Here is a 27,820-nt window from a genome sequence, read left to right as displayed (position 1 = left end):
AGAGAATAACACCTAAGGCGATATTTAATGAACAGGAGTTCTATGTAGGAAAGGACCTAATTTTCTCCAATCGCTACAGCAAGCAGTGGCAAAGCAAATGACATTTTGATGCCCTTGTTATTTGTGCGTGTTTATATATATATCCTTACTGCATTGTGAATGTGCATGCTTCCAAGCAGCGTGAATAGCCAGGTAGCAAAGTACAAAACATTCTGAAATTCCTGTGAAAGGATCAAAGGCAATGTGCCTGTGCTTGTTAATGAAGCGGCACCCAAAGTGTTGCCATGACAAATGGAACTAAATGCCAGTAACTGTGCTTCACTGCTGCCAATTAAAGAACTCCAGCATAGCTATTCTGGCCATGACAAATGAAAATAGCTATTCTGTGAGTATTTAAAGATGCAAAACCATTAGCGAACCTGTTCAGATTATGAACAAAGCTGCTCCAGGGATAGCATCTCCATCCCATCCCCCTCTCTCTACCATCTCATCTCCATCATCTCTATCTCACTCCTTCTGCCCTGAGATAGCCTTGTTGTGGACATTCAGTTCGCCCACCATCACATAAATGTTCACTTATTTTTAATGCCTTCATACATTGTTCCTGTTTTTATTTTATTTTGACGCTTAATTCCTTCGTTGTAAGTTTTCTCCTGTTACTATCCATTATCCTGTATTGTTTTGATGTGTTTGTACCCATTTCGAGGCATTGAATGTTTGCCTTTTTATGTGTAAACTACCCTAGGACCTTCCGGGGAGAGAGGATGGTCTAGAAATGAAGTTTTACTATTATTTATATTAAAGCAAACCAAAGTATTGGAAATGAAGTCATCTCAGGCAACCCAGCCCTCCTACAAAGACTTCCAGGGCAAACTGTTAGGTAAAAAGCCATGTTCAGTGCTTTCTGGTATGGCATTTGGACATTTCAGAAAAGCTGATTTCATTCAGCAAGTCAGACAAAAGCTGCCAGGTGGATCTTTTGAGTAAAAATGTACCATATACTTGCATGCATAAAATGACTTCATGTATTTTGTGTGTGTGTGTGTGTGTGTGTGTGTTTGTGTGTCAGAAGCAACTTGAGAAACTGGGTTGCTGTAGGATTTTTTGGGCTATATGGCCATGTTCTAGAGGCATTCTCTCCTGACATTTCGCCTGCATCTATGGCAAGCATCCTCAGGGGTAGTGAGATCTCACTACCTCTGAGGATGCTTGCCATAGATGCAGGCGAAACATCAGGAGAGAATGCCTCTAGAACATGGCCATATAGCCAAAAAAAACCTACAACAACCCAGTGATTCCGGCCATGAAAGCCTTCGACAATAACTTGAGAAACTGCAAGTTGCTTCTGGTGTAAGAAAAGAAAGTTGCTCAGGGGATGCCCAGATGTTTTGATGCTTTACCATCCTTTTTTTGGTAATAATTTTGAATGTAGTATTTATTAGTTTTCCACCATCTGTTCTCCATGCAGATACCCAGATAAAACCTGGCAGTTTTGTTTGAACTGGAAACCATCTTGGCTGGATCTTAAAATTTCAGACCAAGCCTTTCATTAATCCAGTAAAAAAAAAAAAAGACTGAAGGAATCATGGGGTATCTGATGCCAAAAGTAGCACACAGCCCTTTTTTTTTTTGGACATCATGCTGCTGTTATTTCAGAAGCTTTTAGAGCCTAATGTGAGTTTACACCCATGTATACTAAGAGGGTAGCATGTAATTTTATTTGTCCTGTTCCGAAGGTTGTGGCTGGATCTTCTTAACAGCCTCAAGGATGCTTAAGAAGATCCAGCCACAACCTTCGGAACAGGACAAACAGCCTCAAGGATGCTTTACCATCCTTGTGGGAGGCATCTCTCATGTCCCCGCATGGGGAACTGGAGCTGACAGAGGGAGCTCATCCATGCTCTCCCCGGATTCGAACCTACGACCTGTTGGTCTTCAGTCCTGCTGGCACAGGGTTTAACCCACTGCGCCACCGGGGGCACCATGTATAAGTCAGGATCAGAATTTTGGGTTTCGGCATGACCCAAGGATACGTAAAGGATAAAACTTTGGGCTCAGTATAGGGCTCCTTGGACCCATTCTGCGGAGAGGCAAAAGCACTAGCATTGCTTCAAGGGGCCAGCCATTTCTGACCCACAGCATCACAGTTTCCTCACTCAGGCATTGCCAAAGGCTGCTAAAGTAGAAGGGGCTGGTATTTATTTTAGGTTCTCTACAGAGGGAGGGGTTATTTGCTTGTGAAAAACAAAATATTATATGTAAGCTGCTCCTCGTAGGGCTTGTTCTCCAGACCCTTGATCATTTGATGTTTTGGGCATCACCTGTCAGAAGTCCCAGCTCAGTCTTTGAATCATAGAGATATTGACAAGTTGGAATGTGTCCAGAGGAGGGCGACTAAAACGATCAGGAGTCTGGAGAACAAGCCCTGTGAGGAGCGGCTTAAAGAGTTGGGCATGTTTAGCCTGAAGAAGAGAAGGCTGAGAGGAGACATGATAGCCAAAGCTCTGGGTCTCATGGAAGAAACACATTTTTTTTTCTTAAATGCTGTTCCTCTGTTTAGTCATTTGCCTATTTTTTTCATCAATAGTCACTTATAAGACTTGATAGTATATAATGTATTTGGAAAACATGCCGCAATAATTTCCAAACTAAAAACTTTTCCAAGAAAGGTGAAAGCTGCTCTTGTATGACCACTATCATCAATCACTCGAAAATATCAGTGAGTAGGAATTGTCACCCCAGACAGACAAAACACTTCAGATGTTCTCCTGACACTAGTATTAGCGACTGGTTTTCAATGCTGCTATCCCTCAACTCTCAAATAAGATGGAATGAAGTGCTTGTGGTGAATGACACAACATGCGCTCATTTCCAAGTGAGGAGGAGGGGTGAGTGGGGAGGGTCTCTTTGGGACACATCTACCTTGCTCCACCAACCCCATGGTGGCACCGGAGGCTGCTGCTGCTGCAGACATTGTGGCAGGAGCGGTGGTCTGTCTGCCCACTGTTAGCACCAGGTTGGGAAACAGAAATAAAGGACAGCAAAACAGGGGGAAGGACGGGGAAGAGTTCGAGAAGAGCAGAGAGAAAGAGAAAGACAGAGGGAAAGCAAAAACAGGGAAAGAAAGGAGACAAAGGAAGCAGAAAAAAGATTAGAGTTAAAGTTGAGATGTAGAGACCTGACCATTGGTAGCAAATGTGCATTCACATTGACACAACCTGTGGCTCTTTTGCATCCAATCAAAGAGGATTTCTCTGCTTTGGACAACTCACCCGTTCAATATCAGGCTGGAAACAATGCAACCTAGTCACAGGATCAAAAGGAGACCCTAGAGGATATTTTTATATCCCGAGGAAAGGCGCGGAAGGGTAGTCATGCCATGAGAATTAACCCAATGCTGTGAAATGTACAAGGAATGGTAATAGGTGTAATTGTTCCTGCTGGATCTGAGATTTAAGAGCTGGAAAACACCATGCATTGAAAGAAGTATGTGGCCCATGCACCATCTTAAAAGTTAGCTTCAAAGCTTCTTTGGAGCACTACTTACTCAGGCAATCCCTCATTGTCCGAGTAGGATAATCCTCCAGGAGGTGACTGTGGAGCCCTATTCTAGATCTGCATCTTCTCCCGCAGTGAGGGCATTGGTTTCCAGGTGGAAGGTGGTCTTAGCCAGGGTTGGCTTGATGCGCCTTCCTCTTGGCATGTTTCTCTCTTTCACCCTCCATTAATGCCTCTTCACATTCTACAGCACTGCTGGTCACAGCTGACTTCCAGCTGGAGCGCTCAAGGGTCAGGGTTTCCTAGTTCTCAGTGTCTATGCCAGAGTTTTTAAGGTTGGCTTTGAGCTCATCTTTAAATCTCTTTTCCTGTCCACCAACATTCTGTTGAGTTCAGAGTAGAGCAACTGCTTTGGGAGACGGTGGTCGGGCATCCGGACAATGTGGCCGGTCCAGCGGAGTTGATGGCGGAGGACCATTGCTTCAATGCTGGTGGTCTTTGCTTCTTCCGCACGCTAATGTTTGTCCACTTGTCTCCCCAAGAGACACCACATCTGGAAAACAATCATCCTCAAGCTACGAGGGATCGCCTTAAGATTCCCTTTCCAATTTGATTGTTTCTGAAATGAAATCCAATTTCTGCCAAGTGATTTGGAGCACTAAGAACTATGGTGACATGATATATTAATATTTAGTATTGCTTCTGCTTTTTTTTTTTTAAAAAAAAACTATGATTCTGTTAAGCCTTTGACTGAGAAATTACTCAGCAAACACCAAGTTTGGAGTCCTCTGAATTAACTAGGGATGTTGGGTTATTGTAGGTTTTTCAGGCTATATGGCCATGTTCTAGAAGCATTCTCTCCTGTCGTTTCGCCTGCATCTATAGCAAGCATCCTCACTTCACAACCTCTGAGGATGCTTTCCATAGATGCAGGTGAAACGTCAGGAGAGAATACTTCTAGAACATAGCCATATAGCCGAAAAACCTACAACAATCTGGTGATTCCAGCCATGAAAGTCTTTGACAATAACTAGGGATATTAACAATAATAACAATAAACAACAGCCACTCTGGGGCCAGAGTAAAGAAGGGAGCCGAGAAGACAGTTCCATCTTGTCTCTTGCAACATCAGAGCCCCTCCCCCAGCAACAATATAATATTATATAATACTAATATTATGAATGATGTATTACTACTATGCTAATTATATAGTATGTTTTATGTACACATGACCTGTAAGTTGCTCTGAGTCCCCCCTCAGGGTGAGAAGGGCAGCATATAAATTTCATAAATAAATAAATGTTGCTTACTCTGTAACTCTGTGGCTGCAGAAAAGTTTGTAAAATTTGGCAGCTATGGAATGATTCAGAAACAAGTGCATAATATTCATTGCCTATTTTGCAGCAGTTGTCAAGATCAGGGAAGAAATAAAGCCAACCTCAAAAACTGTGACATAGACAGTGAGAACTGGGAAACCCTGGCACTTGAGCACTCTAACTGGAGGCCATCTGTGACCAGCAGTGCTGCAGAATTCGAAGAGGCACGAATGGAGAGCGAAAGAGAGAAACATACCAAGAGGAAGGTACGTCAAGCCAACCCTGACCTGGACCACCTTCCGTCTGGAAACTGATGTCCGCACTGCGGGAGAACATACGGATCAAGAATAGGACTCCACAGCCACCTACGGACCCACCGCCAAGACACCACAACTGGAAGACAATCATTCTCGAGCTACGAGGAATCGCCTAATGCTTCCCTTTCCAATTTGACTGTTTCTCAGATGAAACCCAATTTCTTCCAAGTGATTCTTCATTCCCACCCACCAAAAGTATAGTGAATTCTGCATTGTGAATGCAACTTTGTTGCTGTTGACACAATGTATTTTATACAGTATCAGGAAAATTGTTTTCCCTGCTTACAGAATGTAGGATATGGATTGTGTGTCGTTGTAAATTCATGGCGCCTTGATGAGGCCCATGAATAATGATGGAAAAAGAAAGTCCTATAGGAGAGTGAGGAGAGAGAAACAGTGTGAGTGGGTGGATTCTTACTTGAGGAATCTACTCAGCCATCTTACCATTTCCTGACCTATCAAACTGAAAACATTTCTGACACTTCTCTAGTCCGAGGCAGTCGCTTGTCTCCCCATGATAAGAGGACTTTATTCGTTTGCAGACTAAATGCCTCCATGATGATGGCGCATGGAACAGGAAACACCGAGGGTGGCGGAGAAGACACACTGTCCTTCTGCATTCCAAGGTCAACCCAACCAGAAGGCATAATACACCCAAACCCAACATGTGTGTTCTTGATCCGATAAAATATTACATTACATTACATTATATTGGCAAGATTTTTCAAAATAAGATGATCTAATTAAACTGAGAAGGTACACAAATAGTAGAAGCATCATTTAGGCAAAAGGAAGGAAGAGAAAGAGGTGGATGTAGTGGCACCAGGGACAAGATTAACACTAAGCCAAACTCTATTGGATATATCCAGAATCAAGTTGCTACCAAGTTAGAGAAATGTATGCTTGAGGGATAACGATACATGTAATCCAGAAAATGGGATCAGGAATAGCTCTTCTTCCTCAATAGCGCCTTGAGTACAATATAATATATATACTCAAGTATAAGCCGACCCAAATATAAGTCGAGGCACCTAATTTTACCACAAAAAAACTTGGAAAAAGTATTGACTCGAGTATAAGTCGAGGGTGGGAATTACAGCAGTTACTTGTTTCAAAATAAAAATAGATACTGATAAAATTACATTAATTGTAATCAGTAGGTTAAATGTTTTGGAATATTTACATAAAACTGGAATTTAAGATCAGACTCTCCAACTCTGGTAAAACCATTATTCTAACCTTCTTCAATGTAAATATGCTTATGTATCCTTCCAATAATAATAGAGTAAAATAATAAATGTAATAAAATTAAAAGTAATAGAGGAAAATAATGGAAATATAATAATAATAATAGTAATAATAGAGTAAAATGATAAAAGTAATAATAACAATAATAAAGTAAAAATAAATGTAATATAATCATAGAATCAAATCAAAGAGTTGGAAGAGACCTCAGTCCAACCCCCTGCCAAGAAGCAGGAATATTGCATTCAAATCACCCCTAACAGATGGCCATTCATATAAAGAATAATAAAGAATAAAAGAATAAATGTAATAATAATAATAATAATAATAATAGAGTAAAAGAATAAATGTATCCTACCAATAATACTAAAGAGAGGAAAATAATATATGTAATAATAATAATAATAATAACAGAATATAATAATGGAAATGTAACAGTAACAGTGACAATAGAGTAAAAGAATAAATGGAATACTAATAACAAGTATGAGTAAAAATAAATGTAATAATAATAATAAATAGAATAAAATAATAAATATAATAATAGAGTAAAATAATATAAATGTAATAATAACAGTAATAACAGAGCAAAATAATACATGTAATAATAATAATAATAACAGAGTAAAATAAGAAATAACTTTGACTTGATTATAAGCAGAGGGGGGCTTTTTCAGCCTAAAAAAGGGGCTGAAAGATTTATTATTTATAATAATAGAGTAAAAGAATATAAATGTAATAATAACAATAATAACAGAGTAAAATGATAAATGTAACAACAACAACAACAACAACAACAAAGCAAAATAAGAAATAACTTTGACTCGATTATAAGCCAAGGGGGGCTACTTCAGCCTAAAAAAGGGGCTGAAAAACTCAGCTTATACTTGAGTATATATGTTATACTAGGGACTGGGTTGGTAGGTAAGAGATAGAAAGATCTGATCACCAACTATTTCTGAAGATCAGAGGTTGAATCCGACTGCTTTGTCTGAAAGGGCAAAACTTCTGTAAGGGAGGGAAAGGAAGAGGAAAGCAGGAGTGCTTGTGTACAGAGGCAGATGTCGGCAGAAGAGCATTCCAAGGCATCCTCAGCTTCTCTCTTACTGGTTCAATATCCAGAGAAGGGCTAAATTCATTTGTATATAACTTTACCTGTGGCAGAGAACAACAGGATAAGATGAACAAGGATGGCTGACTAATACAATCTGTATCCTATGGCTAATTAATACAATCTGTATTAGTGGAGTAGCTTTGACTGTGGTTGTGTTTGTGAACCCCTCACTTAAAGACTGCCTCTTGTTTTCTGTGGGTTTTTTTTTCTTCTACTAAAAAAAGGATGGAAATTAGAGAGTGTTTATTTTATTTTTTTCATTCTTCTTTTTCTTAATTAAGCAAAGCAAAGCTCTCACCTGAAAAGTTTCTTGTTGCCAACATAGTAGTAAGAATTGCACCCTAGAAGAGAAAATAAAAATAGTATTATATTTATATATAAAAGTAAAGGTTGTCCCTTGACATTAAGTGTTGGAGTTCAGACTGTGATTGTGTTTCAAGATCAAGGTGCTTTGGATGTGAGGAATGATGTCAATGAGGGTCAAGATGGCAATGGTATTAATGCAGAGAATGACACAGAGATGCCAGTTGAAAGGGTAGTTTCCCGTGAGAATGTTCCTACAAGGTATAGGGTAGGAACCTTCTCATGGGAAACCACACTTTGATAGTTTACTCCCCTGAATTGCTCCCAGAGAGTTCCCAGAATTTGGGACTTGAAAACAATGTGGCACCTGCAGGAACTAATGAGCATATAGACAGGCAGGTGGAAATTAGCCAAAACAGACAGCTCGACCAAGGCCTTCAGCATACTGCCAAGCTTCGAAAGATAGGGATGAGAGGCATTCAGGGAAAACGAAACCAATTTCTATCTTCTGAACCATATCTTGGACTAATTTGTTCCTGCTTATCTTCTTACCTAATTGGACTTACCTATTCCCTTAAAGTGTTTTTCCACTTTGCTGCTTTTACTTATATTCAATAAAAAGGATTGTTTTTCTACTCAATGTATGGTGTTTTAAAATCAGAGAGTTATTCCTGTTCTGGAGTGCAACAGTAAGTCTAGTCATGTCCGACTGGGGGACGGTCCTCATCTCCATTTCTAAGCCAAAGAGCTGGCGTTGTCCGTAGACATCTCCAAGGTCATGTGGTCGGCATGACTGAATGGAGCACCATTACCTTCCCACCAAAGCGGTACACAATGATCTACTCAAGGGAAGGTGGAAGGGAACATTTTCATTTTCAAAGATCCAGAAATCCAAAAGCAGCTTTAGTGGAACACAAAAGGCTACATTCAGATGGAGATGATGTAGCAATGGGACTGAATGAAACTGTGGGACTACCGGTAGAAGGAATTTAACAAGTTCAAATTAGCAGACTGGGAAGAAGTAAATTAGAAAAGAGCACAGGGAAATTCTGATTGATATTTATTGTGGCAGTCCTTGTTTTGGTAATGACAATGTAATTGACAGGGGAAAACAAGAGACGCTAGATAAAACATGGAAAGTATGACTCAGTGATGGAAGATCAGTAAGACTGATTTGCTTGACTTGAAAAAGAATGGAGTGACAAAAACACAGAGCCACAAATAAACAAATACATTTTGCTTACAAGTCTTAGAAAAGGAAATGTGAAAGTCAAGACTATCCCTCCATTTCTTCGCTTTCCTTTCCCCCTTCTTTTCTTCTTTTTCTTTTTTTCCTTTTCTCCCTTACTTCTTTTTTCTTCCCGTCTTGTTTCTTTCCCCTACCCGCTTCTTTCCTAGCCATTCCTTTCCCAACCTCTCCCATCCATTAGACCCCCCATCCCCATCCCCTTCCTCCTTCCATATATATCCACCCCTGATTTTTACCCCCATTCCCCCCCCCCCCCTAGTTTTTAAATAGCTGTATGCAAAGACTTCAATAAAGACATATTTTAAAAAGAAAAGGAAATTGACACTGGAAATGCCTAGGTATTTACACCCTTGTGTTTTCCCCACAGTCGCTAAAAATGGCTACTGTTACCTTGAGCTTCCTTCTGGCATTGAATTTTTTCAGACACTCGACTGTCTCCTGTCTGTGCATCATGGAGGCCACTGTTGAACGTTGCTGAAAAAGAGAACAAAAAAGCAAAGTTAGAATTTCCCGAATTTATACCAAAACCAATCCAAGAAGGTTGAAGAAATGCAGCAAAATTACATATGTGTTGGGTGGGTGTGGAGAACTTTAAGGCTTATTCTGGGCCAGAGTGAAGAGAGAGGGGCCCAGGGGACAGTTCCACCTTGTCTCCTGTACTATGCTAATCATATAATATAATATAATATAATATAATATAATATAATATAATATAATACAATAAAATGCAACACAATACAAAATAATGCAATGGAATATACTGTATATACATATAATATTTATAATATTATAATGTAATGCAATATAATACTAATAATAATATGATATTATAATTATATATTTTATCTTGCATGTAGTATCACTAATAATATTATTTATTTATTTATTTCAGACATTTATATCCCGTCCTATCTCGACCTCAGGGCGGCTGACAATAAAAGCATAGATATATATATCTTAGGTAAAAACAGTATAAAACATTATAAAAACATCATAAAAACAGTAAAACACTAGAACAATTGCCAGAATTAAATCGTCGTCCTATATAATGGAATAGTACAATATAGTAATATATAATACTGATATTGTACTATGCTAATAATATTATATATATATATATATATAGAGAGAGAGAGAGAGAGAGAGAGGAGAGAGAGAGAAAGCCGTTCTGAGTCCCCTTCGTGTTGAGAAGGGCAGCATATAAATGTCATAAATAAATAAATAAATAAATAAACCTAAACGGTTCTGGCCCAACTTATCTATCCGAACGTATCTCGGCCTATCAGCCCACCAGGACCCTAAGATCTTCTGGGGAGGCCCTGCTCTCTATCCCGCCTGCTTCACAGGTGCGGCTGGCGGGGACGAGAGACAGGGCCTTTTCTGTGGTGGCCCCTCGGCTTTGGAACGCCCTCCCCATAGAGGTAAGATCAGCCCCCTCGCTGATGGTGTTTCGAAAAAGACTGAAGACATGGATGTTCGAACAAGCATTCGGTTAATCCGATGCAATGAATCTGATGATCAAGGATTGGTAATCACAGACGAGGAAATTGGATTGCGATTTTAGTTAAGAGATGCATTGGTTTGTTATTGGTGGCCCAATATTGTGTTTTATGTATGTGTTTTTATGCTTTTTAAACTGAATATTGTTGATTATTGTAGTGTTGTAAACCGCGTTGAGTCGCCAATGTAGGCTGAGAAACAGCGGTATACAAGCGCAGTAATAAATAAATAAATACTCTGGACATAATTTCAAAACCTGGCTTTTCCATTGCGCTTTTGGAGAGTGATCAGATAATTCCTTTTGTTGCTCCTACCATAATGTTTCATCCCCATATCGCAATCCCCCCCCCCCCCGTTTGAAGGCCTGTCTCCACTACTCTGTCTCTTATGAGCTTCTCCTATACAAATATTTTTCTTTCATCCCTATCTCATCCCGCATTTTATCATTTTATCTCGCGCATCTGGCCTGCCCTTTTGGGATTGATTCTGCATTGTACTATTTTGTATTGTTTTATGGCATTCTTATGTTTTTATTTATTTAATTGTGATGTTTGTTTTGTTATTTTGGTTTTATTTTGTTGTATTGCGCTGTTGGGCTTGGCCTCATGTAAGCCACCCTGAGTCCCCTTTGGGGTGGTGGTGGTGGGGTATAAATAAAGATGATGATGATGGTTATTTTCATTATTCTTATTTCTCATAAATATCTAAAGAGTACTCAGGAAAACTTTAATATGTGTTGCTCCACAATATCACTTAAGATCAGCCTATGTAGATCTATTTAGCTTAGAAGGCCAATTCCAAATATGGACAGTAACAAACAAGACTAACATAAAGCCTCTGTTAGAGAAGGCTACTCATTTAGGATTTCTGCAGACCAGGTTAGATGAATGCAGACCACCAAGTTGATGAATTATTACCTACCACTGGCCAGGCTAGCTAAACTTAAAACTCAAGACCTAATGGTGATAAGAGTCTTCAGCCCTGCTATAGCACAAGGCATTGTTGTTAGTCTCCCACTTTACATTCTGCATTGTACTATTTTGTATTTTTATTGCATTCTTGTGTTTTTATTTATTTAATTATGATGTTTGTTTTGTTATTTTGGTTTTATTTTGTTGCATTACGCTGTTGGGCTTTGCCTTGCCTGAGTCCCCTTTGGGGTGGGGGTGGTGGGGTATAATTAAAGTTTATTATTATTATTATTATTATTATTTCTCATAAATATCTAAAAAGTACTCAGGAATACCTTAATATGTGTTATAGAGATGATGCAAATATTCATGACACATAGCATAGTAGCATTTGGGAGCTCCACGGGAAATAGAAGAAGGACATCTGGAAACTCTTTTAGGAGCAATTAAACAGCAGATACTGATATCACTGAAAGAATAATGACACTTACACAGACCCATGGATGTTTAAGAGCTTCATGAGCTGTGATTCTCTTTGCTGGGTTGATGGTTAGCATTTGATTTATGAGGTTTTTTGCTTCAGGAGTGACTGTATCCCACTCAGGAGAAGGAAACTGAGGATGAGATGTTACAGGAAGGTTATGTTTTGAGAACAGGTCAGGGTTGAAGGAAGACAGATCATTTCCATGCAACAGATCAATATTTCCTTTTAATCCCTAGACTAGCTAGCTGGCATTGCCCCCCCCCCCCCCCCCATGTGGGATGGAAAGTTGTTGCTAATTGTGAGAAAAATAAGGTTGAACACTGTGAAAACCATCCTCCACATGGCTACCAGCCTCCTCCTAGTAGACTCAAATCAAGGAAAAGCTTCATGAGAACCACCACTCTTAATGTTCCTCCAGCAACAGCTGCCCTCTGGGCAGCTAAACCAGGCAATTTCAACTGGATGGCTCCCCACGAGGGTCTTTCTCCACGGTCAAACCAAGAATGGGCAACTTGGAAGTCCCTGAACAGACTCAGAAGTGGAGTGGGCAGATCAAAAGACAACCTGGCAAAATAACACCTAGGGAAACCAACAGGACAGCAACACATTTAGAACGTAGTGCATATGTAGTATAGTCAGTCCAATTCTCTATGCCTTGGAAATAAAAGGTCATATATACACTGCCATTATAATGCAGACTGAACTGGAGTATATGGAAGCATAGCTTCATATAAATCAGTGTAGTTTTATAATATGTTTCCACTTTGGAAGTTCGATAAAGAATCCCACACCTTGTGCGATTGTGGAGCAGAACAAACAACTCTGCATATGTTTGCTTGTCCACAATGCCCTGCCTCATGCACAGAGGAAGAATTGTTTAAAGCTACAGACCATGCGGTTGCTGTTGCCCATCTTTGGTCAAAAAATATTTAAATTTATTTAATTCTATTCAACTATTTAGTGATCGCAGCCAGAATAGTGTTTGCAAAAGTTTGGAGAAGAAAAGAAATCCCAAAAAGAGAGCGCTGGCAAAAGGAAATCGTAGAGGTAATGAATATGGACCAACTAACTCATTGGATTTCTCCAAACCAAGGCCTTCCAAAGAAGCAAATGAATTGGAGCCTGGCAAAGAACTACCGTATTTTCTGGCATATGACTACTTTTTAACCCACGAAAATCTTCTCAAAGGTCAGGGGTCGTTTTATATGCTGGGAGTTGTCTTGCACACCAGGAGTCGTTTTATAGAGCAGGTGCTGAAACTTCCAATCCGTATTGGAGAATCTGTGGTTGCCATATAGGGTGGGGGTAGCTAAAAAATGGCAGTGGCTGCGTTCCGGCCGTATGCAGCGACTGTATGAAAGCATTAAGGGCGATGCTGTACAAGTACAGTAGAATAAAATCCATTCATCAGGATTTGTGGACTTAATGTGGTCCCGATGGTGAAGTGAATGGGCGCCTCACCGGGAAGGTGTAAGTGAAGGGCGGAGCAAGCTGCAGGCGTCTGGGGCGCCCCGAGTATGGAAAAAAGAGATAGAGTAGCTCTGGGCCCAGAAAAACACCCCTTTTTTACCTGTCTGGCCTGCCCTTGTATCCTATTACTGTACCTCCTCCTCTGCCTCTCAGATCACACTCCTGAAGACTGCAGTGAAGTGGTGTAGGTGCGCATGTGCAAGATCTGAGAGGCAGAGGAGGTAAAGTAATAAGATTACCATATTGAAATCAAATCTGATGCTTTTAAATTTTTTATTTGGTGTGCATTGGAAAAGGGGTAGTCTTATACGGTGAGTATATCCCAAACTTTACATTTTAACTGGAAAAGTTGGGGGTCGTCTTATACGCCCAGTGGTCTTATATGCCGGAAAATATGGTACTTTAAGCAACTGAAGATCCATTTGATAATTTGAAATATGACACTCACAAGATGCCACAAGGAACACAGGGAAGTAAAACTATTTCTTGCCATATTAATAACTAAACTATTGTCAACCACCAATGAATAGAAGTAAGTCAATCTAAAACTTCCTGGTTTTGAGGGTTTTTTTTTTAATTTCTTCTTCTTTATCTCCCACTTTCTTATCTGAATATTTTTCCCACACTTTGATGTACCGTATATAAAACGACAGGGGCTATAAGACGACCCCCCAATTTCAGCAGTCAAAATATAGTATTGGGGATATATTCGCCGTTTAAGATGAGTCCCCAGTACAGCGCTTCTCACCAGCCTGGACAGGAAGAAGGGCCTCCGGTGCTCCTCCTCTGCCTCAACATAATAGACACCAAGAAGAAAGCAATTGCAATAAGCTATTACTCACATCATAGGCTCCAGCCTTAATTTGTTGGTACAGTTTGTGCTGATCCTCATCCCAGAAAGGAGGATACCCAACCAGTAAGATATAAAGTATAACACCTAGGGAAACCAACAGGACAGCAACACATTTAGAACGTAGGGCATATGTAGTATAGTCAGTCCAATTCTCTATGCCTTGGCCGATGGAAATAAAAGGTCATATATACACTGCCATTATAATGCAGACTGAACTGGAGTATATGGAAGCATAGATTCATATAAACCAGTGGAGTTTTATAATATGTTTCCACTTTGGAAGTTTGATAAAGACATCGGAATAGAACTATACAGCAGCATTACTACATATATGAATACATATATGAGTTTGAGTTTTATCATGTTGTTTTGCACTGTTTATTTTATTTTGTTATTTCATGCACTGTGGCTAGGAGTCAGCTGCATTAAGATCACTACTGACCGGAAGGTCATGAGTTCAAAGCCAGCCCGAGTCAGATTGAGCTTCCGACCAATTTTGTGTAGCTTGCTGTTGACCTTTGCAGCCTGAAAGACAGTTGCATCTGTCAAGTAGGATATTTAGGTACTGCTTATGCGGGGAGGCAAATTTAACTTATTTATTATTTACAGCATTTATATACCGCTTTTCTCACCCCTAGGGGGTGAGAAGTTTATGAGGCCATAAAAATCTCCAGCAAGCATGCAAAGAATGAGGAAGTACTTCATCAGTGTCACAAATGGTCGGTGCTGTGTGTCTACGGCACTGAATGTTTCCCATGTATATGTACATTGTAATCCGCCCTGAGTCCCCTGCAGGGTGAGAAGGCGGAATATAAATACTGTAAATAAAGAATAAATAAATAATTTGTTGTGATGTAATTTTTCTGTTATTTTGTGTTTAACTTTGCTGTATTATTCTTGTTAGCCGTCTCGAGTGTAAATAAAGTTTATCATTATATTATTATTTCACATACAGAAATGATAGGCTTTAAAATTCACACTCAGAGCTACATATTCTTTGTGCAACAACTTTGTGCAATGGATTACTTTTAGATGATGTAGCACACAGGTAGGTAGCCTCTGGCCATCAAGGTGTTGGCCTTCACTTCTTATTGTGATTTGCCACTAAGCTATGATTACTATACATAACTGAAATCCAACAACACACTGAGAACCATGCTTTTCACACTTCAGTTGGTTCATCTGTATGTGGAAGGTCCTAGTCTTTAAAAATCAGAAGACGCTATTGCAACTTCATGTTTTACTATCAAATGAGAGGAAGGCTGCCTGATATCAGGTTCCTTAGTCGTACCACATGCCCAGATATCCACAGGTTTGCCATAAGCCTCTTTGCGTAGAACTTCCGGAGAAAGGTAACCAGGGGTGCCTGCAAAACCTGCGGGGAAGCAAAATTGGCAGCATGTATGTTTGTGTAATGACTGGCTTAGCAAATCAAAACAGAGAAAAGGCAATGCAGGAGGGATCATTTTGTCCAATACTCACCGAACCAGGCTTGTTGATCTCCTTGCACTTCAATCGCCAAGCCAAAATCTGCCAACTTGACCGCTGCCCCTTTGCATTTGCTTGCCAAAAGTAGGTTCTCCGGCTGTTGTGACGATCCAATTTAACATAGGATACCATTTTAATAAGGGTCATGTAGTGTTTTTGGTTTTGTTTAAAGTAAAAAAAAAATGAGGGGGAAGAGAAACAAACAGAAGAAAAGAACAGCAACAACAGTTTGCAGAAAACAGTTAGAAACTGGCAAAAAAGTGTGTTAGAGAGGAAGAGAGACATGCTATTATCTGGAAATAGCCCTGTCCCATAGCCAGAACATGTCGGGGAATGTTTTATGGCTGTGCACCATTATGGAGGACCTAAAATGTTAACCTGCTTGTTGGTTCTGAGGCTGATTTAGTCAGATAATTAATGAGCCAGTCTGCTCTATCTTAGGCCACATCTACACTGATTGCTAGAGCTGGTTTGGAACTGGTTTGGCAGAAACTGGTTTTGCTGTGTGGGAGATTAGGTTGACACTGGCAGTCTTTAGGAGGAGCTTGAAAACGTGGCTGTTCCAGTGTGCCTTCCCTGAATAAAGGAATCAGTGCCCTGATCTGACAAATTATTTGCTATAAGTCCTGTGAAGCACTTTTATCTACCCGTTGGATTGAGCTCCCCATAATCCCCAAGTCACATGGCTAGTGACCAATGGTCATGTAACTGGGGATAATGGGAGATGTCGCCCAACTGTTCTGGAAGGTACCATATGATTGTTATGATAATGGAAATGGCTATATGTTATTGTTTTTAATCTATTGTGTATTTATGGTTTTATATTGTTGTAATATTGTGATATTGCGGCATCGAATTGCTGCCAGTGTTAGCCGCTCTGAGTCCCTCCTCGGGGGTTGAGAAGGGCAGGGTGGAAATGTTGTAAATAAATAAATAAATTAGCCCCCTACTAGCCAGCCATGCCCATGGGACATTTTTTTGGCAGCCCTCTCCTCCTGCATTTCAAATTCTCCAAAGCGCTTCAGTGAAGGCTAGTGTCTACAATGTGCTTCGGAATTTGACCCTGTGATTTGGGAAATGCTGGGATCTGCCACAACACTTTCAGGGGCTTATCCCATACTTTCCTGTGCCTTTCTTTAATGCACTGTAACCCCTTTAATCTGCATTGCAGCATGCAGTGGTGGCACGCATTTTGTAACTACCACCATTTCAAGTTGTACTGAAGCTGCTGTTGACCTCTGCAGCCTGAAAGACAGTGGAGTCTATCAAGTAGGAAATTTAGGTACCGCTTATGTGGGGAGGCAAATTTAACTAATTTACGAGGTCATAAAAATCTCCAGCAAGCATGCAAAGAACGAGGAAGTAATTCATCAGTGTCACAAATGGATGGTGAAGCAACAGCTCTCCTGGTGGCCAGAATACCCTCAAGAAAAGCTGGAATGTTAAATTGCCTCTGTGTCTGTGTATATATGTTGTGTGTCTATGGCATTGAATGTTTGCCATGTACATTGTAATCTGCCCTGAGTCCCCTGAGGGGTGAGAAGGGCGGATACTGTAAATAAATAATAAATATATAACTTCGAGTTGTATTGAAGCTGCACCAAATGGTCAGTGTAGATGAGGCCTTATACACTGAGAATAACAGGCCCAAAAATTATCCCCGTTACTGAAAAATCTTCCCTTGCTTTCACTCTACATCAGCGCACAATTCTTATTGCTTTTACAGTTGACACTTCCCAGGAATTAAGGGGAAATATCTAATACATTCAGGAATCTATTTCAAAGGGGAATATAGAAAAAAGTTTAGATCCTTTGATCATCCTCAAGGATAATCTGTCTCAGTACAGGAACCCAGATGAGTAGTATATCATTAATAGGTTTAGGTAAATAAAGACAGGTTGGATGCTTCCATTTCCATGGCTCCATGAAGTGCCCTGGGAATCGATCCCAACACAGGGAAGCAACAGCCTGTATTAGAGAAACGGGCAACCAGCTTTACACTACAGTGGTGATGTTCATTCTTTTGGAACTAAGTTGGCTAGTAACATTTGACACCTCCAAAAATACCTTGCTTTTGACTCATCAAAGCACTAATAAATGAATTAAAAGGGGGAAAGTAGTTGTGTTAAAAACTGAACTCCATCCTTTATGATACAGATATACTTCCTAAGGTGAGAAATCCCCTTGCTTAGGTTTTGGCCATGGGAAGAACTAATGAAAAGTTTTACTCATGGTTTAATTAATGCTTTTACTGTTTATTGCTAATTGCTATTGTGTTTTATTTGTTTGCCTTATTAATTTGTCATTTATTTGCCCCCAGTGGTGCAATGGGTTAAACTCTTGTGCCAGCAGGACTGAAGACCGACAAGTTGGAGGTTCGAACCCGGGGAGAGTGCAGATGAGCTCCCTCTGTCAGCTCCAGTCCCACATGTGGGGACATGAGAGTAGCCTCCCACAAGGATGGTAAAACGTCAAACATCCGGGCATCCTCTGGGCAACATCCTTGCAGGTGGCCAATTCTCTCACACCAGAAGCGACTTGCAGTTTCTCAAGTCATCCCTGACATGGAAAAAAACCCACTTTGTATATTATTTTGTTTTACTCATGCTGTGGGCTGCCCTGAGTCCTTTCGAGGAGATGGGGCATGATAGAAATAAGGATTATTACTATTATTATTATTATTAGTAGTAGTAGTAGTAGTAGTAATAGTAGAAGGTAGAAGTTTTCCCCTGACATTAAGCCTAGTTGTGTCCAACTCTGGGGCTTGGTGCTCATCTCCGTTTCTCAGCTGGAGAGCTGGCATTGTCCCCGCTCCCTGGATTCGAAGTGGTGACCTTTTAATCAGCAAGTTCAGCAGCTCAGCAGTTTAACCGATTGCGCCACTGGGGCTCCTATTATTATTATTATTATTATTATTATTATTATTATTATTATTTGAAACCCAACAAGATGAGTCGACAGCAAACAAGCTCACTCTGCTGGCTGTTGTATTAGATGACACGTCGGACACTTCCCAAGTGTCTAGGACTGTGTGATATATTGGCGAATAATGCGTGCAGAACTCAGTAGGGTGGCCTTTTGCAGCTGGCGGATGGTAATCTTTTCAGCACCGATTGTGTTTAAGTGCAAGCCAAGGTCTTTAGGCACTGCACCCAGTGTGCCGAACACCACTGGGACCAACTTTACTGGTTTGTGCCATTTACTATTATTATTATTATTACTATTATTATTATTATTATTATTATATTCTTACTTTGGCATTATTAGGGATTTTTTATTGTCAAGTGAACTTGGGTAATAATGTTAAGCTTACTTTCCCTTGCAGTTTATAGGGCCATTTTGTTTTTAAGTCTTGTAATTGTTATGGCACCTACCTTTTCCTTATGTTACACTGTGTTTGGAAAACACCCCTTGATCTATGAGCACCTATTGATTAGGTTTGGTCATCTTTTTTTTTGGGGGGGGGGGGAGCTGACCAATATATTATTTGAAGCAATTTGTATTATGATTGTAGAGGAATGGGATATACTTACAATACTTAATAAATTGGCATTATCACAGTTTTATAATACTGAAGCGAAGGGAAGATATATCTGGCTGCCATGTCAAAGGGAGAGGGAACACAGAACTTTGCTCTTGTAGGTTTCCAGTTTCCAGCTTGTAAACCGACAACAACACAACAGACAACATACTATCCACTGAGCATGCACGAGAAAGGGCTCCCCTCCATTCCGTCCTTTGCTTGGACCTTGTTGCTGCATTCGTTATGGTTAACAAGATATGGTTTATGTCACATTTCCTCTGCTGTGCCCCCATGTTTGTGATCGAGAGACTTTCAGATAGATTTGCTAAGAATCAGCAGCTGCTGATTAAAATATCCCCAAAGAAACTTTGGCAATGTTACAAACAAACAGGAAGGGAGTGTGCGCCAGCTCTTGGCAACGAGTTAGAGACACGCTGTGGCTGCCAGTACATCGGCATACATCTTTGTGCAAAGGTAATGCCCTGTACCCTGTGCACATTTCTTCTCAATGCCTCAAGGAAGCGCACCAGAATGAAGAAGCCCCAGCAGGATGAAAGACATCTACATTTCCCCAACTTGTCCCCTATCAAAATAATCACCACGTAAAGAAGTTTCTCAGCAGTAAAGTGCAAGCCTTGATGAACACCGTTGGAGCTGACACTCTCAGGATTGTGTTAAACTTATTTTGCATGACCTCTTATCTCTTTTATCCGATACTAGCTTGGGGACCCAGCGTTGCCTGAATTAGTTGCAAAAGTCTGTTTTTTATTTTACAAAATTGTGGGTGAACTACAACTCACATCATGCCAGGGTAATGCCCTGAAACTCAATTAGTGGTTCAAGTTTGTCATATTGGGCAAGTTTGCTCTCTAGATGCATCATCGGTGGGGCTCAGTGTGCTCTCTGGCTGGAGGCTAAACTACAGCTCCCACCTGATGGGTCAGTTCCCCTCAAACCCCTCCAGTGGGATCAGTTCGTCATGGGGGTTCTGTGTGCCAAATGTGGTCCCGGTCCGTTGTCGGTGGGGGTCGCACTGCTGTGTCTTGATGCAGGATGAACTACAACTTCCACCATGTGGAGACAGTTCCCCAAACCCCTCCAGTATGTTTAGTTGTTAAGTAGCTAATAAATTCCACTCTCTATTGCTGTGTGCCATAGGAAAGGGTTAAGGGAGAGGTAGTGGGCAGGGTCATGCAAATTCCACACAAATGGAGAGAGAAAGGAACCCTGGGAAGTGTCTGCGGTGGAGGAAAAACAGAAAATCTAGGATGAAATGGCCCCCATATGAAAGCCTTCACTTGGGTGGTGGGCAGAATGGCATTTGAGAAGGACATTGGCAGGGCTCTTTGACATGCTCATGGCACTCACAGTAACCTGCAATGTTCCTTGGAGGGAAGATTCATTGGTGGCTCCTCAGCACTGGGAGTTGTAGTTGTTTGTGGAGGCAGGACCCTGTCTGTGTAAATGAACACCCATGCCACATATATACATACAGATTAATTCTACCAGAGCGCCCTACTTTCTGTCTCCATCCTTTAAGATGAAGTCAAATCGCAAAGAACAAGAATCTAGAGGTAAAAAGTCCATGGAGTTTCAAAGAGAGCAAAAAGTAGCCTCGGTTTTACTCCATCTTGCTTGTGTACCCTTGAAAACAAAATCTGCTTATTCAAAACTAGTTCCTCACTAGCACTAGCTGTTTATGACTTCTAGTTCCCACCCCCTCACAATATGCCGTCACCAAAGGTCCAGTTCCAGCCATTCTGTCACTGGGACATGGCAGCTCCTTTAGAACAATTGTGGGAATCGGGAAGGGACAGATTTCCAACAGAAAGATACAGTTGTCATCTCACTCTCATTACATGCAGTGAATAAAACTTCCCATTTGCCTTTTCTCAACTGTCTTATTCCAGAATGGTATATATTATATCTGCCATAGCCTCATAAAGCCATATTACTACATTGAAGACCAAGCTTCATGGCATACGAAACATTCATACTATGCTATAGTCAGTGTTTCTCAACCTGGGGGTCAGGACCCCTGGGGGGCCGTGAGGGGGTGTCAGAGGAGTATTTTCTATTCGTCATGGGGGTTCTGTGTGGGTAGTTTGGCCCAATTCTATCATTGGTGGGGTTCAGAATGCCCTTTGATTGTAGGTGAACTATAAATCCCAGCAACTACAACTCCCAAATGTCAAGATCTATTTCCCTCAAACTCCACCAGTGTTCACATTTGTTTGGTCCAGATCCATCACGAAGCTTAAGATCGTTACGAGAGCCCTGCTCTCAATCCCACCACTTTCACAAACGCGGTTGTTCTTGGCAGTGGCCCCCCATCTGTGGAACTCCCTCCCTAAGGACATCAGGCTGGCCACCTCCCTCCTGTCCTTTAGAAGACAAATGAAGACTCGGCTCTGGGACCAGGTGTTCGATTAGTGGACAGCAGCAATTGGAAAGAAAATTTAGGACATCTGCAACATTGATCTTGGTTTTAATTGGCATGTTTAATGTTTTGTATTGTTTAATGAACAGGGCTTTTTCTGTTTCTGCCCCTGCCTTGTGGAATTCCTTGCCGCCCTACATGAGAGCCATGCGTGACTTGGGGCCTTTTACTCTCACACTTAAGACCTGGCTTTTTACTAGAGCATTCGATCTCTGTTAATTTTTAATTTTTGTATGCATGTATTTTATCTTTTATAATTTAGTTGTAAATCGCCTAGAGCATTCTCAGATGGAGGGCGATTAATAACTTATTAAATAATGATGATGATGTATTGTTTAATGAACTTGTTTAATGAATTTGTATAATGTGTTTTAATTATTTTTACTGTTTTAATTGTAATTCTTGTTGTTTATATGCGGATAGCATCACATGATGCTTGTGTGAGGCTGCCCTGAGTCCCTCTTTGGTGGGGTAGAAATGCATGAAATAATAATAATAATAATAATAATAATAATAATAATAATTGTTTGCATCCACAGTGCTCTCTAGATGTAGGTGAACTACAATTCCAAAACATACGGTCAATGCCCACCAAACTCTTCCAGTATTTTCTATTGGTCACGGGAGTTCTGTGTGCCAAGTTTGGTGGAGTTCAGAATGTTCTTTGATTGTAAGTTGACTATAAATCCCAGCAACTACAACTCCCAAATGACAAAAATCAACCCGCCCCTATCTCCACCAGTATTCAAATTTGGGTGTATTGGGTATTTGTGCCAAATTTGGTCCAGTGAATGAAAATACATCCTGCATATCGGATATTTACATAATGATTCATAACAGTAGCAAAATTACAGTCATGAAGTAGAAATGAAAATAATGTTATGGTTGGGGGTCACCACAACATGAGGAACTATATTAAGGGGTCGCAGCATTAGGGAGGTTGAGAACCACTGCTATAGATTGTGACAGTGAAGCCTTGGTTGGTGATGATTCCTAAATTATTTCAGTGAGTCTGCTCTAAATAGGACTGAATCGGCAATCTATAAACCTATCAACTAAGTTAACCTTATATACTTTCATATACCACACTACATTCTTTTGTCCCCCACTTTTAAAAAAAGGAAACCTATGCGTTGAGATAGGCAGGCAGACAATTCAGGGAAGCAACTGCACCAGATATCCAATAATAAGAAATAAAGTACTGCTGGGAATGCATTAGATGGGGAAGAGACCATTTCCTGCCATAAAAACATTTCCATTATCTGTTATATTTACAATGCACGTTAAAAGCCAGCACTCATAAAAAAAATATTTTTTTCGTACTGAAAGGCTGGTTTGGATGTTGTTTCAAGAGTTATACAAGGTGCATGTCATGATTCTACTGTGTTGAAAGAGCGGCGGTGGCATAATGGATTAAACCCTTGTGCTGGCTGAACTGCTGACCTGAAGGTCGGTGATTCAAATCTGGGGGAGTGGGGTGAGCTCCCATCTGACAGCTCCAGCTTCACATGAGAGAAGCTTCCCACAGGATGGTAAAACATCTGGGCATCCCCCAGGCAATGTCCTTGCAGACAGTCAATTTTCTCACACCAGAAGCAACTTGCAGTTTCTCATGTTGCTTCTGATATGAAAAAAAAATCTACCCTGTCTATGTCTAACGTATTTGGAAATGTCATTTTTAAACCTCTAAGTCTGCCAGAGAGTACCTCCAGTGAACTTTATAATCCAGATTATAAACTATGCAAAGTGCAGCTCTCTGAAAATACCTACACTTGGTCTACTACAGACTGAACGCTGGCAATCACAAACATCTTTGGCCACTTTTCTGGTTTATTCAGGTATTCCTTGCCTGTGTTCTCTCATTTAATTATCTCTTTAAGAAAGCCTCAAAAACACACATTAGCGCATTCATCCAGTGTAATTTAAATAGTCTACAATTCCAAACATACTACATTGGCTTTATAACCTTCTGAGATCTGAAATACTCCATAATAATCAATTATGGTCATTATTTACAAACTCATGCTCAAAATTATTAAAATGTTGTGCATAAGGTATGTGAAACATAAATGTATGTTATGTTAACACTTCCCATCTCTAAAATATCTAATTACATACATACATGTAAATACTAGGCTTGTTTGGTCCAAACAAATTGCTTAAAACTCGTTTCGGATGTAGGGGCGCTGGTGGTTCGGATCTAAAGGAAACCGAAGGGAATCCATCCAAACTGGGTTAAACTGCTTCTCTCGCCCAAGACTGATATGGGAGGGAAAAGAAACCAAGGGAGTCCATCCAAACTGGGTTAAACCGCTTCTCTCGCCCAAGACTGATATGGGAGGGAAAAGAAACCAAGGGAGTCCATCCAAACTGGGTTAAACTGCTTCTCTTGCCCAAGACTGACGCGGGAAGGAAAGGAAACGAAGGGAATCCATTCACACTAATTTGAAAAGCTGAATCATTTCTGACTCACTTACTGATTCTTAAGAGAAATGGCGGGAAAAGCTTCGGAATGGCGGGAAAAGCTTTGCAATCGCTTCAATAAGGAAATATTTCCAAATTTAATCCGAATTATGAAGTTAGGCCGAACCTAACCATGCCAAGTAAATACGTGTATCCCAAAATCACAAAAACAATTAAATCTGAAATCCATATCATTTTTGCTCCCAAGCATTTCAGATAAGGGATACTCAATCTATAATATCGAATGTCACTAATAAAAGAACATATTGCCAACTACATTCTTCCTGTTTGACGTAAGGATGGAGAGACTACAGGGTAATTCCATATTGATATGAGCTAGTAAACACTCCCATGGATTCTCCTATAGAAGCACTTCTTAAATCTTGTCTTTATCTCTCCAAAAGAATATCCATTATTTCTGCCGTAATTTTAAACTACATTTCTTACAAAGCATTCCAGGAGTAGGGAACATGTGGTCATCTAGTCGCCACTAAATTGTCATTCTGATTAGCCATGGACAGGAGAACCAATGGTGAGTGGTCATAGAAGACCCATTCTAATGCTATCCAAAGGCCACAAACCCTTACTCTTGCTCTAACAAAATAAAATTTGTAGGTGGGATCTCTGAATAAATATGAAAAAGAGGCGACATGACTGCAGACTGGATTTTTCCATAATGTTCACTAAATCTTGTATTTAATTCAGTGTTTCCCAAACCCTGGTCTCCCAGATGTTTTAGACTTCAGCTTCCAAAATCCCTAATCATGGGTCAAAGAAACTGAGGCTTGTGGGAGTTTAAGTAAAAAATATCTGGAGGACTGGGAATCACTGTCCTAACATATATCTTTTTTTCTATTTTGGGGGTGCACATGTCTGTTTTTGCATATCACAGTGGGTTAAACCGCATGCTATAGAAGATCTTGCTGATTGGAAGGTTGGCCGTTCAAACCGGGTCAGGGTGAGCTCCTGCCGTCAGCCCAGCTTCTGCTCACCTAGCAGTTCGAAAACAACAATGTAAATAGATACATTTGGCAGAGAGGTAAAAGATGCCCTGAAAAACATGCTGGCAAAAATGCAACCAGGAAAAGAGTCCATGGATGACAGGCTCCTTGGCGTGGAAAATGAAACAACAGCACCTCAACATGGCCGAGTCAAGCACAGCCGGATGCCAGAGATGAAAAGAGGGAAGCCTTGCCTCTCTTTATGTACTGGCTGTCTTTGTCAGTTGTATAATGGCATTGAATGCCACATAGGTGTACCTGTAAACCGCTCTGAGTTCTCTTGGGGAGACAGAATGGAATATAATAATAACTATTATTATTATTATTATTATTATTATTATTATTATTGCAGTCATGCCGGCCACATGACCTTGGAGGTGTCTATGGACAACGCCGGCTCTTCGGCTTAGAAATGGAGATGAGCACCACAGCCCAGAGTCAGACATGACTGGACTTAATGTCAGGGGACTACCTTTACCTTTACCTTTTTAACACAAAAAAGCATTCTAATGAGTTCCAAATCTTGGTCATTACTATGAGCTGTTTCACTTGATCCTAATTACACAAGTGTTGCACTTAATTTTTTTAAAAGAGTTCTTGCTGCCATTAACTGAAATAAAACACTGAGTGATTGAAGTAATTTTTTTTGTTAAAAAAATGCATTCCCGAAAACCAAAACACCTGAAAAAAATCTGGACCTTTCAATAAAGTCTACATCTTTGCAGATGTGGATCCTGTGGGGATTGAGTCACCTTCAACAATCCCGACGGTCAATCCCTACTGTCATCCTGGTTTTTCGGGCCCCAGGATGACATTGCCACCTTCCCCTGTCAGCTCCCCAACCCGCCCCCCCAAACCTACTGTTTGCAGGCCTCCCTGGAACATTTAGGGGGGAAATGGGGGGTTGGGGGATGGCTAGATCAAGCATGGGCAAACTTCGACCTTCCAGGTGTTTTGGACTTCAACTCCCAGAATTCCTAACAGCTGGTAGGCTATTAGGAATTGTGGGTTGAAGCACCGGGCGCAGCTGGCTGGGAGTCAGCTGCATTAAGATCACTACTGACCAAGTGATATTCCTCTCTATCTCCCCAAGAGGTCCCGACCAAAATTGTGTAGCTTGTTGTCGACCTTTGCAGCCCAAAAGAAAGTTGCATCTGTGAAGTAGGAAAATTAGGTACCACTTATGTGGGGAGGCTAATTTAACTGATTTACGAGGCCATAAAAATCTCCAGGAAGTATGCAAAGAATGAGTAAGTATTTCATCAGTGTCACAAACAGACGGTGAAGTGACAGCTCCCCTGGTGGCCAGAAGCTGGAATGTTAAATAGCCTCTGAGTGTCTGTCTATATACGTTGTGTGTCTATGGCACTGAATGTTTGCCATGTATATGTATATTGTAATCCTCTCTGAGTCCCCTGTGGGGTGGGAAGGGTGGAAGATCAATACTGTAAATAAATAAATAAATAAATTGGAGGGCCGAAGTTTGCCCACGCCTGAGCTAGATGCTTTACCAAGCATCTAGCCACACACGTCACACCCTCACAAAATTTCCAGGATGTCGGCTCACTGTGTGACCTAAATCCTGAGAAGAACCGGGATTTTATATATGTGTGTGTGTGTGTGTGTGTGTACACACACACACATATATCAGTAGCACTGTATTGTAGAAAAGTATTATATATAAGACTCTATTCTTTGGGAAAGGAGCTCAGTTTCAAATAGTACATCGATACACAAAAACTGGGAAAGGGTCCCAAACAATAACCAGTGGTCTATTCCATGTACATATGTCAGGGATTTTATTAGCAACACAAATACATACATTATTCAGAGCCACAACATTACCCATGCTGTTACTACAAGCATATTCAAGTGACTCTTGCATAAAGTAGCATTTTTTGAAAAAAATCAACAATGGCATTCACAGTAATGGTCCTTGCTTATTAGGTAACATTGTCTAAGGGCTCTGGGGACATTTTCAATTTAATCTTTTTAAAAAAAAAAAACAAAACATAAATCTTGCCTGTGTTAGATTTTAGGTAATTTTGTAATTATGCAATTTGAAGCCAAGGGCATCTCAAATGAAGACAGCAGTGCAAGTGACCCAAACAAGATCTTTGGAACTTGTGTGGTTTTCTCTAGGCTGCAAATGAACTCATTAGCCGGATGCCCAAATCCATAAAGAAGACCCTTTGTTAAGCAGTCAGTCCAATTAGCCAAGTGTGTTGTACTTTGAAGCCTCAAAGTGTTTGACTTTTGGTGAAACTCCTGTCTCAAAGCCCAAATGAAAAATACAGTGAAGGAGGAGTGAGAGGGGAAGCCCAGAACCTCTTAAAATACACCACAGAATGATTCAGAAAGGAATTTCTCGGTACATCTTGAACATACACACACAGTTATTGTAAAAGTGCCCCTTTATCCCACGACCCCTCTAACAAACACAGTCTTCGCTACCTCTGAACCGTCCATACACGCAAACATATTCTCTTTATAATACTCCGCGATTCTAAGCCTACCCAAAGAGTGTTATAAAGAGGCCAGACAGGGAGTAAACAAACAAAACAAGGATCCAATACAGTAAGTTACGGGAAACAAATAATTTGCACACATTTAAACTAGACATAATGCATGCAAACATTTGGAGA

General features: G+C 40.5%; 1 protein-coding gene across 10 annotated transcripts in view; it reads right to left on the bottom strand.

Moving 5' to 3' along the window:
- The window catches only part of CAMK2B (calcium/calmodulin dependent protein kinase II beta), a 240,945-nt gene that overhangs the window by 59,644 nt on the left and 153,481 nt on the right, over nucleotides 1-27,820 (bottom strand). For 6 of the 10 annotated variants that reach the window (XM_060787518.2, XM_060787520.2, XM_060787523.2 and 3 more), the window contains exons 7-13: nucleotides 15,743-15,845; nucleotides 15,552-15,635; nucleotides 14,250-14,344; nucleotides 11,945-12,067; nucleotides 9,433-9,516; nucleotides 7,789-7,831; nucleotides 2,923-3,003 (exon numbers count right to left, since the gene is read on the bottom strand). In XM_060787518.2, coding sequence (XP_060643501.2) covers nucleotides 2,923-3,003; nucleotides 7,789-7,831; nucleotides 9,433-9,516; nucleotides 11,945-12,067; nucleotides 14,250-14,344; nucleotides 15,552-15,635; nucleotides 15,743-15,845 — 613 coding nt within the window. The remainder of the gene's footprint in view (nucleotides 1-2,922; nucleotides 3,004-7,788; nucleotides 7,832-9,432; nucleotides 9,517-11,944; nucleotides 12,068-14,249; nucleotides 14,345-15,551; nucleotides 15,636-15,742; nucleotides 15,846-27,820) is intronic. The other 4 variants (XM_060787521.2, XM_060787522.2, XM_060787527.2 and 1 more) reach the window with 1 other exon arrangement.

This window comes from Anolis sagrei, chromosome 7 (assembly GCF_037176765.1).
Source record: "Anolis sagrei isolate rAnoSag1 chromosome 7, rAnoSag1.mat, whole genome shotgun sequence".
Classification (NCBI taxonomy): domain Eukaryota; kingdom Metazoa; phylum Chordata; class Lepidosauria; order Squamata; family Dactyloidae; genus Anolis; species Anolis sagrei.
The sequence above is the reverse complement of the archived record's forward strand: the minus strand, read 5'-3'. Positions and strand labels throughout refer to the sequence as shown.